The sequence below is a fragment of the Dermochelys coriacea genome, chromosome 2, assembly GCF_009764565.3.
Source record: "Dermochelys coriacea isolate rDerCor1 chromosome 2, rDerCor1.pri.v4, whole genome shotgun sequence".
NCBI lineage: Eukaryota > Metazoa > Chordata > Testudines > Dermochelyidae > Dermochelys > Dermochelys coriacea.
In genome coordinates, this window is record NC_050069.1 from 42,768,196 (window position 1) to 42,783,809 (window position 15,614).

The 15,614-nt window shown below is 42.3% G+C and overlaps 1 protein-coding gene across 4 annotated transcripts; it reads left to right on the forward strand.

The window, feature by feature from the left end:
* The first annotated feature begins 170 nt into the window (after positions 1-170).
* Positions 171-13,600, forward strand: LOC119851683 (cytochrome b-c1 complex subunit 7). 4 transcript variants are annotated; one of them, XR_006278712.1, is made up of 4 exons: positions 171-326; positions 5,751-5,822; positions 6,038-6,572; positions 8,466-13,600. XR_006278712.1 is itself a non-coding variant. In XM_043507572.1 (4 exons), exons 1-4 carry the CDS (start codon positions 308-310, stop codon positions 8,626-8,628), a joined length of 279 nt encoding a protein of 92 aa, XP_043363507.1. In that variant the 5' UTR covers positions 171-307; the 3' UTR covers positions 8,629-9,207. The 4 variants fall into 4 exon arrangements, 3 of the variants coding, with proteins under 3 accessions (XP_043363507.1, XP_038247833.1, XP_038247834.1); XM_043507572.1 differs by having other exon boundaries at positions 6,038-6,204; positions 8,608-9,207; XM_038391905.2 differs by having other exon boundaries at positions 181-326; positions 6,038-6,204; positions 13,367-13,600.
* The last annotated feature ends 2,014 nt before the right edge of the window (positions 13,601-15,614 follow it).

Genomic DNA, 15,614 nt, shown 5'->3' on the forward strand with positions numbered 1-15,614 from the left:
GGAAGCGCTCACAGTAGCAGCGCCATCGGGCGGGGGAGCCAGTGGGGTGACAGTACCCTGGGGAAGCCCCCCGCCCGCGCGCCCGCCCGCCCGCTTGGCGGCGATGCCCAGCCGCGATCTCCGCGCTCTTCCACAGGACGCGGCTCCGCGGACACAGGCTACGTTACGTGCCTCCCGGAACGCATGCGCATTACGCAAATGCAAAGCGCCCCTCCCCCGCGCGGGTCACGTGAGTGCGCGCGCTCCTCACGTGAGCGCTGGGACTCGGTAATTTACCCAGAAGCCTGCACGCCTCTCTGAGGTCAAGATGGCGATGAGGGCACCAGGTGAGGCGGCGGCGGTGGCGCCTTCGCGAGTCTTTCCCGGCTTCTGGTCACGATGAGCCTGGGGACGCGGCAGTGCCGGGCTCTGTGCGCGGAGCGGGTGATTTCCCTCCGCTGTGTCCGAGGGTGGGGGGAGAGGCTCCGGCCCCTTTCTCTCTGCGCCCGGCCCCATCCGCAGCCCTGGGGGCAGCCCTGCCTCATTAGCCCCAAGCAAACGGCTCTGTGGGGGCCGGGGGAGCCAGAAGAATGGGTTGGCTGGGGACAAGGGTCCCACCTGGGAGTTCAGTGTGCGCGCGGAGGGGGGCGGGGGGCTTAGATTGGGGGATTGGGACTCGACGTAAATTCAGTTCTGCAGTGTTTTTGCTTCTTTGTGACACGTGGGTAGTTTGCTTTTTCAAAGGTATTTGTGGTGGCTTAATATTCTCGCTTGTTGTCAGGGGGCTGACCTAATGTGCCTAGTTCCTCCCCTCATCATAGAAGTTTATGTTTTGTACAGTGTTTTTATATACAGTCAGAAATTTAGGGCTGGAAGGGACCTGGAGAGCTCATCTAGTCCATCCCCTGCACTGAGGCTGGACCAAGTATACCTAGAGTCCTAAACCATCCTAGAGAGGTATTTGTCATCTCTAACCTGTTCTTAAAACTTCCAGTGACAGTGGTTTCACAACTTGTTTTGGAAGTCTATTCCAGAATTGAATTATCCTTATAGTTGAAAAGATTTTCCTAATATGTAACCTAAATCTCCCTTGCTGCAGATTAAGCCTATTACTACATCTCCCACTTCAGTGGACATGAAGAACAATTGATCGATGTCTCGTTTTAACAGCCTTTAACATATTTGAAGATTGTTATCAGGTCCCTTTATTCCCCCTCCCATTGTCTTTCTCTCAAGAGTAACCATGCTCAGCCATTTAAACCTTTCCTTATATATCAAATTTTCTAGATTTTTTTTATCATGTTTTGTGCCATCTTCTGGACTGTCTCTAATTTGTCCACATCATCTGCTTTGATACATGGTGCCCATGCAGTACTCCTGCTGAGGCCTCACTAGTGTCAAGTAGATCAGGACAGTTGCCTCCCTTGTGTTGTATATGACACTCCTGTTAATACATCCCAGAATGTTAGCCTTTTTTGCAGCTGAATCACATTGTTGACTTGTATTCAATTTGATCCATTATAATCCCTGGTCCTTTTCAGCAGTACTACTGCCAAGCCAGATATTCCCCATTTTGTAGTTGTGTATTTGATTCCCCCTCCCTCCCCCCGAGTGTAGAATTTTTCACTTGTCTGGAATTTCATTTGGTTGATTTCAGACCAATTCTCCTATTTGTCAAAGTCACTTTGAATTCTAATCCTGTCATCTAGAGAGCTACCAGTCGCTCCAAGCTTGCTGTCCTCTAGGTACTTTATAAGCATACTGTCCATTTTATTATCCGAGACCTTAATGAAAATGTTGAATAGTATCAGACTGTGGAGTGACCCCTGAAAAAGACCACTAGATATGTTCTCCCAGTTTGACAATGAACCATTTTGAGTACAGTCTTTGAACCAGTTGTGCACCCACCTTACAGTAGTATTATCTAATCACATTTCCCTAGTTTGCTTATGAAAAATCTTGTGGCAATATATCAAAAAAGCCTTAATAAAATCAACATGTATCACAATCATAGCTTCTCCCTCATCATCCAGGCCAGTAATCCTATCAAAGGAGAAAATTAGTTTGGTTTGGCATGATTTGATCATGACTATTACTAATAACCTTATTATCTTGAAGATGCTTACAATTTGATTGTTTAACTTTTCAGGCACTTCATCAAATTTAAGCTGACTGGTCTATAATTCCTTGGGTTCTCTTTATTCTCCTTTTAAAGATGGATACCGTGTTTGCCATTCTTCAGTACTCTGGAACCTCATCTGTTCTCCAGGGTTCTTGAATCTTCTTAGATTGCTTCAGCTAGTTCCTGAAGTACTTTAGGGTGAATTGTGTCAGGTGCTGCTGACTTGACTATATCTAACTTATTTAAATATTCTTTAACCTGTTCTGTGTTTTAATCTGGTCTATGTTCCTTCCTCCTTGTTAATACTAATTGTGTTAAGCACCTGGTCATGATTTTCTAGTGAGGAGTGAATCAAAATAAGCATTCAACACCTCAGCTTTCTAGATGTCATCTGTTGTTAGTCCTCTTTCCTTTCTAAGTAGTGGACCCACATTTTCCTGTCTTTCTCTTGTTCTGTAAATATATTAGCAGCCTCTTCTTGTTGCCTTTTATGTCCCTTGCTAGGTGTAACTCACTTTGTGCCTTAGCCTTTCTCATTTTGTTGTGCTGTTCTTTTGTACTCATTCTTAGAAATTTGTCTGTTTCCACTTCTGGGAGGATTCATTTTTGTACCTACCTGTGGGCTTCTGTCATGGGTCCCCTTTGAACCTAGTTTAAACCCCTCCTCGTTAGGTTGGCAAGTCTGTGCACAAAACTGCTCTTCCCCTTGTTGGTCGGGTGAACCCTATCTCTTCCTAGCAGTCCTCCTTTCCTGAACAGTATCCCATGGTCGAGGAAGCCAAAGCCCTCCTGTCAACACTACACAGCCATGCATTCATCTGCAACTGGGCTCTTTACCCTCAGCCTGCAACTCTGACTCCTTCATCTTTGCTCCCAGAGCCTAGTAGTCAGTGCTGATCTTTTCAGGGTCATACCTGTGGTATCATTAATGAACAAGAAGCATGGGATAGTGGTCAGAAGGACGACCGATAAACCTTGGCAACCTTTCCATAATGTCTAAGATGTGGGCTATAGACAGGCAGTGCTCCTTCTGGGATGTTGAGTCAGGTCAATAGATGGATGCCTCCATCCCCCTCTGAAATGAGTTCCCAATCACCACTACCTTTTGTCCCCTCCTTTTGGGTGTGGTGGCTGTGAGCCTTCCAGCCTTGGGGACAGGTGGTTCCTTTCTCTCTGCCATTGGTGTCTGCCAGTACAGCATACTGGTTCTTGACTTTGATGGACAGGGGACCCAAGTTGGGAATGGAGCACTGTCTACTGCATGAGGTGGCCAGCAGCCAGTTCCCCTTCCCCCTCTGGTAGGGCTGTAATGTTCTCCAGTCAGCTAGCATTCTCCATCCTTGATGTTTTCATGAGCATCCTGTTGATGATGTCCTTGTGCTCCCAGATGCTACACAAACCACCTCCTCCTGGGTGTGTGTTTCACTTTGTGCGAGTCCACCAACAGACACCTCTCACACTGGATAATATCCCCTGCCTGGCTTTTGTTAGCGGGGATATGCAGGCTACATTCTTAGCAAGTCAAGGCCAGGACCTGGGTAGAAGCCTCCAGGGTCCGGATGCCTGTCTGGCCAGGGCTCACAGTTACAGGCAGAGAAACAGTTAGCAGTGGAGTTGGTGACACATTGTTTTTGTTCTATCATGGGCTCTTCCTTGTAGAGTACCTGGAAGTTAAACTTGGGAGAGTGTGTGATTGGCGGGGGGAAATCACCTTATCACTCTGTCTTCCTCTGCTGGTGGACTCATCTGGTTAACTGCCATAGTATATCTGCTACCTTTCTATTATTCATGGTTTCTTCAAAACTACTCATTCATATTCTGCAACAGATGTTTCATGTATTTTTAAGGCACTCATCAGCATTCTCTCTCTCCTTCTTTGCCTATTCCACACAAACTTAGCTTCCTTGGAAGCCTCTCTATTGCCATGCACATTATTCCTAGAAGAATCCTAAATATAGCAAGTGTGATTGTAAAATCACAAAAATTTGCAGGGAGTGTCAGGGGTGATGTAGTACCTGAAACTCTCTTTAATTCACTTTGTGTAACAGACTAAACTTCAAATTGATAGTGTCCCTTTTAAGCACTAAAATCTTTCCACTGAGCAAGACCAGAGAGATGGAGTAATGTATGAAAATGAGATACAGATATAATATGTAAAACTATTCTATAATATCACTTATTGTGATCCATGTCGGTGTTTTTTGTTTCTGAGCCAGTAATCAAAAAAAGAAAATAAAACAAGCATACCAAAATAAGGCTGCAACGTACACGCCTCTTGGAAGAGGATGAGAACAAACGTGACAGATGTTAGTAAATGCTTAATGCACTACTGGAAGGTGCTCCGTGATTAGGGTGGTATAAAAAGCTATAACCAAGAGTATAGAAATAGAGTTCTAAAAAAATCTTGCTGTTGGATCAGTACAAGTATTAATCATTTTCTTCATGTATTGTGCAATGTTAACTTTGTGCAAAAATCCTCCCCTTTCCCAAACTCTGTTTAAGCAAAATTTAAGTTAATATTTACTTTTGCTGTTCTTCCCTTTCCTAGTGAAAACTGAGGCTGTCAATTTCCATTCTGCAGTTTGATATGCTTCTGGGTTCAAGGGGAGCAACGGTTGCCCAGTTTTATTAAATACTGAAAATAATTTATTTTGTTCTCTACTAAACATCACTTAAACTGGTCTAGGTTCTCTTTTTAACATAGGAATCTTAGTTTATGATCTTGGAGCGGCTTGTAAAAACTCAACTAAATTTCTTGATATCAGTGCTCTAAAATGTCTAATTGTCTGTTTCAGTTATGCTATAATGTTCACCAGCTTGTCTCAATAATAGCTAGAAAATTTTGTAAGTAAGCTGGTGTTTAAGTCTTCAGAGATATTTTAACTAGTTCTGCTTGTGGAAGCAGACACTAAAATAATATTGTACTTAAGTGTGGGGGGAGGAAAATAGCAACCAAAGTGGCATGCCTTCAGGGTAAAATACCTCATAGCACAAGGGGAAATGCACAAATACAAAAAAGTAATATTGGAAAACAATGCATCTTTGCTTTTTAATGGTATAGAGTATATTTTTATTCCTGGTGTGTTGTGAGATGATGGACCTTAAAATTGTCATTAGTTCCTGGTATTAGTCTGAGGGTTTTTTGGTACTGGTCCAGGCCATGGACCAATATAACTTTCAGACCCTGTTTAATAAGGCAGATAACAAAATGAGTATTGTAGAGGTACTATAATCTTATGCAAAAAGAGAAAAAGGAATAGGTGTGGCACCTTAGAGACTAACAAATTTATTTGAGCACAAGCTTTCATGAGCTACAGTGAGCTGTAGCTCACGAAAGCTTGTGCTCAAATAAATTTGTTAGTCTCTAAGGTGCCACACGTACTCCTTTTTCTCTTTTTGCGAATACAGACTAACACAGCTGCTACTCTGAAACCTATAATCTTATGTGCACAGTATCATTTTAAAAACACTGAAGAGCAGATGAAAACAAAACTGGCTTTGGTGTAGCCTAGATTAAATGGCATAATTAACATGTATGCATAGCAAAGTAGATATTAAAATATTTGCATGTTAATCTGTTGCTAGTTATCTACCAATGTTAAGTTGTTTTTTTTGGTCTGTCTTCTGAACTAATAGAGATCACTTTCAGTTTCAGCAAGTGGTCGACTGTTAGAAGGCTTTCGCAAATGGTATTACAACGCAGCTGGATTCAACAAACTTGGTAGGTGTCTTTAATTTTTTTAAGAGTTGAAAACGGCAAACATTTGTGTGCATCCATTGCCTGTGTAAAGAAACTTTCTAGATTTTTAAATTTGAATACAAATACATTAGGTTTTAAATTAATTTCAAAACTATCTTGCGTATCAAAGTTAGCCACACCCTTCTATTGCAGTTGTGAAAATGTTTGTAGTAGCTTGAAAAATGTTACTGTTGCAGGATTAATGCGAGATGATACCATATATGAAAATGATGATGTAAAAGTAGCACTGAAGAGGCTTCCAGAAAATCTTTATAATGAACGACTATTTCGCATCAAGAGAGCCCTTGATTTGAGTATGAGACAACAAATTCTTCCTGAAGAACAATGGGTGAAATATGAAGAGGTATTTGTAAATTCGCTTTTTTTTTAATATAGGCAATTTATCTATTCTCATCTTTAAATGTTTTTTACATTATGTGAATGCAGTCCTTCTATACAAGTTTGGCTATGTCCTGTTAAATGAAAACAATAAATTCTTATTGGACAGAAGACGGCCTACTAAGCCTTGATCCTGAAAAACTTCCATGTGCTTAATTTCACACCTGTGCACAGTCCCAGGGAAACCTATAGCCGACTCGTATGAGTAAAGTTGAGCAAGTATGTAAGTGTTTTTCTGAGATACTTAGAATTTGCTCTTGTATCTTACAGGATGCATTTAATAGTATTTTACTTTTGTTCAGTGTACTATTTTGTATCTTTATATAAATGGAAGTTCCATTTACAACACACTACTTAGAAGCTTGAATATTCTTAACTGCAATTATAAACATGGAATTTTTAATGATGGGCAGTTAAAAATGCCATCTTCCAAACAAGACTTAATATTGTATATTCTAAAAGTCTCCCAATAACACTAGAATATCTTGAGCTTATCAAAAGATCCTTTAATTTTGCAGAAAACTATTCTGACCCAAAGATTTTATTCTTAAAATGGGCTGGGGACATTGGGAGGGGGGGAAATAGTTTAAAGAAGAACTCCAGTATAATGTGAGAGATTCTAGTTTTAAAGTAAATAACTTTAAAAACTTGGATATGACTAGAATACCTGATTACTATGGAATTTTCTTTCCTTTAAAGTGCCTTAAATGTGTCACACTTAAAGTCTAGCAATGCTATGACACTTTGCTATATGCAGTTGCCACTCATTCATGTAACAGGAAAGTTATACTAAAAATTACTCCTGGAGGAATTCTGTACCACTGCGCGTGCTCAGAATTCATGTCCCCTGCAGATTTCTTTGCTTCCATGCAAAAAAATGACTTTCTGACAAGGAAGCCAAAGGGGAGGCGCAAGAGCGGTCACTCACCACTCCCTATCTGCACAAGTATGTTGTTTCAGGCACCCGGAGCAGCTGGCAGAGAGGTAAACCACCGCAGGGCCGGGGACACCCCAGCCAGTGGCTCCTACCCTGAGCCGGGATCAGCTGCTAGGCCCGGCTGGGCTGGAAGCAGGAGAGGATGGGACTTCCTCTTCCCTTGGAATAAGTGTCTGGGGCTATGTCAGACTCGCCCTCAGAAACCTCCCCCAGCTGCACGAAGCTCAGCATCCTCCCCTGCTTCTTGACCCATTGCTCCTCGGCTGCTGGGGGAGGGATACCATATGGGGAGCTGCTCCCCCAACCCCCAGGCATCTGGACCTCCCATACCCCCCCACCAAGCCTTATCCTGTACATCCAGAACCCCCTTAGCCCTCCATACCCAGACTCCAACCCCTGCAGCCAAACACCAATCTGTGCACCAAGACCACCCCCTGATGAGCTCCCTGCACTCAAGCTTCACCCCCCCTGCACCACCCTGAGCCCCCACATCCAGACCCCCAAGCCACTGACCCCCAGTTAGCTGTACCCAGACCCCCAACCCACTCCCACTGACTTCCCCACACCTAGACCTCTCCGCTGAGCCCCAACCACTTTCACCTGGAAGCCCCTGCAGAGTCCTATTGCCCTTGGAATCCCTCCAACGAGCCTCTGTGCTTCCAGATCCCCCCCCCACACATAGTCTTCCCCCTTCCACCCCCCACCCCCACTGAACTACCTACATCCGGATTGTCCCACACAAAATCCTCTCACTCTACACTTGGATCCACCCACACTGACCCTCTCCACACTTAGTGCACAAGGCAGGCCCAGGCCTTGTGCTGTGTCAGGGTCAGGTGCAGCATCACCACTGAGTCTGTATCCCCAGGGTGGGCAGTTAGGAGGCTGCCGGGTGATCTCCCATCTCTGTGTAGCCAGTGGTCTGTGCTCCCCACTGCCATGCTGAAGCCTCTGCATTTATTGACAAAGCTTGCACAATTTTAAAACGTGCGCAGAATTTTTAATTTTTTGGCGCAGAATGCCCTCAGGAGTAGTAAGAGTGAATTCAGTGAACTTCCTTGTTACATGATTAATAGTGATTACAGATATCAAAATTTAACTACAGTGTAACTGCTTGGAAATTGCAGTCTAGCTACTCAATTTATTTTTTTATATATATAATATTGGTAATCCATCACTGACGATATTGTCGCAGTTCTCCTATGTGGCTATGCATGTGACTTCGCAGTCCAAATCCTGATGCACAGATTCGACCTATGTAATTAATGGTCACCACATACATTAAAAAGAAATCGTTTGAGTTGCAAAGTCAAGCACTTGAAAGTTTGGAAATGCCATATTTACATTTGCTGTGCAACCTTAATTCTGCTCTCTTGTGTGTGCATGCATTCTGATAGTCAGTCATTAGATCACATACTGTTTTTTCCACGGGACTCCTGCCTCATGCACTGAATGAATTTGTGTGATTGTTCTTTAATGTATTTTTGGTATAATTTTTTAGCCTTTTCTAAAAGAAAAGGTTAAACTCAAATTCTGGTTGAAAATTGTGATGGATGTTAGTTTCATCAGGGTTTGAATCCTGAGCTTTCAGCAATGCTGCATGCTTGACCTATAGGACCAACTACATTAGCAGACAGCAGGAGAAGGCTGTTCTCATAGACTCTAAGGTCATAAAAGACCATCATGATGATCTAGTCCAGGGGTGGGCAAACTATGGGCCACCGGCCTTCAAGCTCCCACTGGGGAGCGGGGTCTGGGGCTTGCCCCTCTTCGGCACTCCAGGTGGGGAGCAGAGTCAGAGGCCATTCCACGCAGCTCCTGGAAGCATCCACAGGCCTCCCTTCAGCGCTCCAGCTGGGGAGCAGGGTTGGGGGCTGCTCCACCTGGCTCCCAGAAGCCGTGGCATAGCCCTTTCTAGCACTCCAATGGGAGCTGCAGGGGTGGTGCTTGCAGACGGGGCAGCATGCAGCAGAGCTGCCTGGCTGCGCCTCCGTGTAAGAGCTGGAGAAAGGACCTGCTGCTGCTTCTGGGAACTGCTTGAGGTAAGTGCCGCCTGAAGCTTGCACCCCTGAGCCTCTCCCCATGCCCCTGCTCCAGCCCTGATCCCCCTCCAAACCCCTCATTTCAGCCTGGAGCACCCTCCTGCACCCCACTCTTCATCCCCACCCCAGAGCCCGAACCCCAAGATGGAGCCCCCTCCTGCACCCTGAACTCCTCATTTCTGGCCCCATCCTGCTCCCCAACCCCAATTTTTTGAGCATTCATGGCCTGCCATAAAATTTCTATTCCCAGATATGGCCCTTGTGCCAAAAAGTTTGCCCACCCCTGATCTAGTATGATCGTCTGCATATTTCAGGCCACAGAACCTCACCCACTTGTAATAGATTGCTCACCTCTGACAGTTACTGTAGTCTTCAAATCATGTTTTAAGGATGATTTATTCCAAAGGGCGGTGAGGAATGGGCTGCTGGCACCATATAGTAGATCTGGGGGAACCTGGCCAGGCGGTCTCCCTTCCTCCGCACCCCCAAGGGATGGGATTTCCTACGCACGCACGCACACACCAATTTGGTACCCCATGGGTGAGAGATGAGCTGCTGAGACCGTATGCTGATTCTGGAGTTTATAGTGGTGGCCAGAGAGAATATGGGGTGGTTCTACTTTTTCCCCTGGTGCTACATCTGCTCTGATAGCTCCTGTATATCCACATGGTGGTTGACCCTCAGAATAGTCATGTTTACTATCTGCATTCTGCCCAAATTTTCCTGAGGAATGTAAACAAAAAAAAGTGTGTTAGCTAAACTTGAATGGAATTTCTTGGGAAAAGGCACTTCTCTAGATGGAGGACTTTCTTGTTACTGAGTTTCAAAGGCCTGTTACAAACAGTGTAGATGTTAGTTTCTCAAAGTCACAGGAATCTTATACTGTGAAGTTGCAACCTGCTCCCCCTTCTCCCCCCAGTTTTCAGGTTTTTAAAAAATAATTGAAAAGAAATTAAAGCAATGTAGTTGCTTAACTCATTTTTTTAAATGCAGAATTTACCTTGCTGAAAACGCTAGCTTAGCCAAGTTTCATTGCTTCAACCTGTTTTGCAAACTAGATTTTCATGCATCTCTATCCACATCAGATGGCATAGGTGAGACTGAATTTACAGTGTAGTGTCATATCCTTCAATAGAACCCCATTAGGCGTGATGACTGGCCATTGAATTCAGTTGAGGTGGAACAAAATATCCCAGCTTGGCACTGAGTTAACATTCCACCTCTGTAGGATTCTGTCAGCTGGAGTATAGAGGGAAATGCAGTTGTGGGCTTAATTTTTCAAGAGTCATAATTGCACAGTGAATTTGAATTCTTGAAGGCAATGACAGAGATTTCAGGTAACTCTTCTGAAAATTCTTTTCTATGTATGTACTTAACACAACAAATATAACTGCATTTTGGAATTTTCCAAAGGTCCCCAAACCCTTAACAAAAGTTAAGGAAAGCCTGCAGAGCTCTTTAATTTAACATTTTGTCTTCCAACAAGGGCAAATGATTTGAAATGCGATTGTTTGCTGTAGAAGAAAAGTCCTTGCACAAAACTGCTTGCAGTCTAAATGTGCAAACAAAATGCGTACATAGGTTGATCTTAAAATTATGCATGTGATCTTTGAATCTATAGCTTGTGCTTGGTATTGGTAATTTATTGAATGGTCACATTGCCAAGTTCTTCAATTAACAATATGGTCTATATGATTATACCATTAAGCCAGCTGCATTTATAGCATCTTCTGTAATCTGTTTAATTCACTTGCTAATGTGGGTCAGTATTTGAATGACAGTGATTTAATAGTGACTTGCTGCTTGCATTTGTTAAATTTCAACTTAAGTCTGTATTCTGCCTACCAAAATTTCCCTTGCAGTTTCAACTGGATATGTATTCTTCATTTTCTGTCCTAAATAGTTTACTTCTGGGGGAATTCTGCTCCACTGAACAAAGCAGAATTGTGCAGAAATTAAAGTGCACACAGAATTTTCTTTCTCACAGAAACGGGCTGCAGTGCTCTAGGTCACCACTAGGGGCCGCTGGACCAGGCAAAGCCAAGCTTGCACATAGAGACACTATCTGGGGGAGGTTTCAGAGTAGCAGCCGTGTTAGTCTATATTCGCAAAAAGAAAAGGAGTACTTGTGGCACCTTAGAGACTAACAAATTTATTTGAGCATAAGCTTTCGTGAGTTGCATCGGATGAAGTGAGCTGTAGCTCATGAAAGCTTATGCTCAAATAAATTTGTTAGTCTCTAAGGTGCCACAAGTACTCCTTTTCTTTTTACCTGTGGGAGGGATTTGGAGGGTTCCTGGCAGCTTCAATTTCCAGCATGCCCTGAGGGAAGGAGACAGCTGTGCACAGGAAACTCCATGCAAGCCTGGGACCAAGCATCAGGCTGTTTCTCCCTGTAGATCCCTGGGCTTGGGGGGAGGGGCCATTGCTGGGCTCTGGGGGCAGGGGTTGTGGGTGTCTGGCTCTCCAGCTGGGCTCTCAGAGGGAAGGGGGCAGAGAAACAGGAACTGGGTTGTCATAGTTTCTTTAATTCTCTACTCCTGGGGAAATTTTTGTGTGCATCGGTATTGTTACAGACATACTTGCTGACAGATATTTTGAAATAAATTACCAAAATATTGAAATGGTGTGATTTATGTAGTGTTGTTTTTGAAAAATAACATTTGCAGAATTTTAGAATTGTGCACAGAATTTTTATTTTTTGGGCACAGAATGCCCCCAGGAGTAATAGTTCTGTATTATTGCTGTGTTTTAACAGAAGTCTGTACTTCTCTTTAGTGGAGAACAGTGACTTGTCTAATAATTCCTAGCACTTAAATAGCTCTGCAACGGCAAACAAAAATGTTTTATAAAACATCTTGTATGAATTTGGGTTGCAAGGTGTTCTATCTTGCATACCATCTCATGAAACATGGTACTATCTCCTAAACTCTACTGGATGAGATCTATGATGCTAAAAGAATATAAAAACTTTGATTGTTGAAGCCAAATCACCTGGTATAATTACAAAATATAAAAAGGAGTTGTTCATTGTACAACGTTGTGTTGCATGGTCTAGTTAGGATAATTTATTCCAAAACAAGAAGTTGGCCAGGAATCCAGAGTTAGTTGTTATCCTAAAGCTGGTGTGACATTATAAGGTAAACCAAAAAAATGCTCCCCAAATGTCTGCAGCAGGATATTGATCACAACGATCCCTTCTAGCTTTGGAATCTTTCATTAAGAGTTGAAGATTCTGGATCTTATCTGAGATGGGCAGGTCTTTCATGACCTGCTTTTAAGTGTTTGGGAGCTTCCTTTCAGGAACAGAAGGGATTCGAACAAACTATCCATATTGGAAAGGTGGTGGGCAAGACTGACCATAGTTGCACTGACCTGGAGAAGTAGCTATCCAAAGGGAAAATAACTTGGGGTATAGGAGAAAGGAAGACTAGAATTGCTTGTGGGCAAGATTAATACATTTTTAAATCCATAGGATCCTACAGATAATGGATTACTCAAGTAACTAAACATAGCTGTACGGATTCACAACAGTTGCATGTAGTTGTGAAACTATTTCTTGGACGCTACTTCTGCAGCTCAAGGAATGGATTGGAAGAAACTGAAGGGCATTAAATGCTTAAAATACAAAAATTTTATTCTACAAATAAAATAAGAGCTTAGTTCAACCATTTTAATTGGCCTTTGAATTGTTGATCATGTGGAACTCAAGTTTCACCCATAAAATAGCTAAAACCATGTGAATAAGAAGGTAGTCTCTAAAATGTAGGATGATCAAAGCTTGGTTATTCACTAGAGCACTTTGGTATTGAACAGGGAGTTGGAAAAACTCCTGTGCTTTTGCCATGGAAGACCTGCAAGAGGGCGTAACTTGGAGATGGCGTTGTACATGAAAGCATGATTTGGCCTGGTCATGGTGATGAGGCATGAGAAGGTAGAACACAGCTTGACAATCAGATGACAGGCTGAATTTGCAGAAATTGCAGCTAGAAAATTCATTCTTGGCCCCTTAAAGTAGGCAAGGTTTGATATGAATTTGAGAAACACAGAACCCCTGTATGCCATTTTCAGTCGCACTTCCAGAGTTAGAGTTGCACTTAGTGTGACATTTCTTGCATGTTTTTTTTTTTAAATCTGTTCTGTTTCAGGATAAAAAGTATCTCGAACCATACCTGAAAGAGGTAATCTGTGAACGACTTGAAAGAGAAGAGTGGGACAGGAAGTAACTGCTGGGAAGATACTTCATGCAAGCTGCTGCATTTCTTTCTAACAAATATTTTAAAGTTATGGTAAAAATCTGTTGGGAGGCAAATCTGAGGCTGAAGAAACTTTGTTCACTGAATTTGTCAGTCCAACTAAAATAAACACGTCAAAGTACAAAATCTAGTTGGAGACTTTTTTGTAAATTGTAACAAAGCAGTGTTCAGACCTTTCCTACAATCAGATACATTGCATATCCTCACATGAATGTGGTCTTCATTCCAGCCTCTTGATTCATACACTTGTCATAGTACAGCTGCTTCCTGCAGCTGGGAGGGTAGGTAAGCAAAAGTCTTTGGGTGTTTATGCCAACTTCTAGTTAATTTATAAAAGGGATACTTATACATGGAGTGATAGGCTTATTCCCTTCATCGCCTCTCTTCCCTGGAGACAGGAATACTATGATGCATGCTTGAGTACTTATTCAACAGCATTATGTAATTGTGTGTGTGTACCCAAGCACATGGAATACTACAGGAATGAAATGGAATTTGAATGATTTGTTAACCACCGAATAAAGATTGCCTCAGTTTTTTATTAATGTCTTAGTCACTCCCTTCATGTACTAAATGCTGAACAACACTTTAGAATAGCCGTGGTAACAATAGGTGGTTAATTCTAAATTCTTGAAATTTTACAGTGTTACTGGGTTATAGTGACTTACTCTAATACCCTTTCTAGAAATTAATTTTAAAAAATGGCATATGTCCTTCCTCCCTTTGCCCAAAGTAAGCCTTTGTGCAAGCTGCTGATCTCAAGTACAAATGTCTATATGTTTAATATACGGACAGTTTAAGCACAGAGAAAGGAACAGCTTTCTTGTGAGGCCACAGCATCTTCAAAAAGGAGATGGAGCTCAAATGTGGGTGTTTTAAAATTAAAACCTGACTGTGGACCATATGCTTTCCTGCATATTTTTTTTTTTCCAAAGCCTGCCTCAAAACTCTGTGCATATGCAATTCTGTTGAAATGCACAAGTCTTGCCCGGATAGTAGCAAGATGTGCAGACTTTAAGAAATAGCACATGTTTGTGATCTGCAGAAAGATAAAAAGAGGCAGGGCAAAGCTAAGAGGATTACATATTACGCTGTAAAAACAAATTTAACTATGAAAACTTGGAGCAAGCCAAGTCTTCTGATGGTAGGATTAGTTTGGCCTATTGACTAGAGCACTGGGATGGGACATGGGAGTCTTAAGTGCTTTTCCTAGCTCTGCATCTGGCCTGTTGTGTGACCTCCAGCAAGTCACATTACCTCAGTGCCTCAGTTTCCCCATCTGTAAAATAGGGATCATACACTTTTTTTTTTTTTTGTAAAGCGCTTTGAGCTCTATGGATGAAAAGCATTATGTAAGAGCACATCTATTTTTGAAATAAGTGGTCGACACAGTTTGCAGATGGATGGTGACCATCTCAGACTAGCAGTTTGAAAAAGTTGCTTTCACAATTCCATCTGCCACAGTCCCTTACAAATTCTTTCAACAAAGGATCCAGTTATTTTCTTGCTTCCCTGAAGTCACAGTAAAATGTATTGACTAAAACAGTTTTGCTGTTAGACCTGCAAATGAAAGATGGACATGCCTTTTTATAAACTCTAAAAAGGCCTGAAAGCTTATCAGACTTTTTTAAACCATTGAAGTATCAGCAATGTGTAGTCTCATTTTCCTGGGAGTTTCAGAAGTGGGATTGGTGCTCTGACAGTCTAATCTTATTTTTAAAAATTCTTAAGTGTTTGTAGGTAGAAGTTTAAATAGGTGTCTAAACAAGTAGTCTAAATTAAAAACTTTTCAATTAAATGATTAGACTTTGGTAGTGCAATATCTTAATCCTACCACTGGTCCATAAAGTATTGGAGGCTAAGGTTTTCATAAGTGACTGGTGACGGAGTGCTCAAAGTGAGATACCTTAAAGTGGCCTGACTCTTTCTAAAGAGCTGAGCCACCCATGCTCTGAAAACTGGATCCTAAAAACGGACACTTGAAATCACTGACTTTTTAAATAAATGTCTGCAGCATTCACAAAATCTACACTTGTATTATAAAAAAACTTAAGCCTTTTGAACTGCCTTAAAACAATAAAGAAAAATATAAATTCAATTTCCTTGTCAAATAGCATTTAAGGTTCTGTGCTGGGGGAGT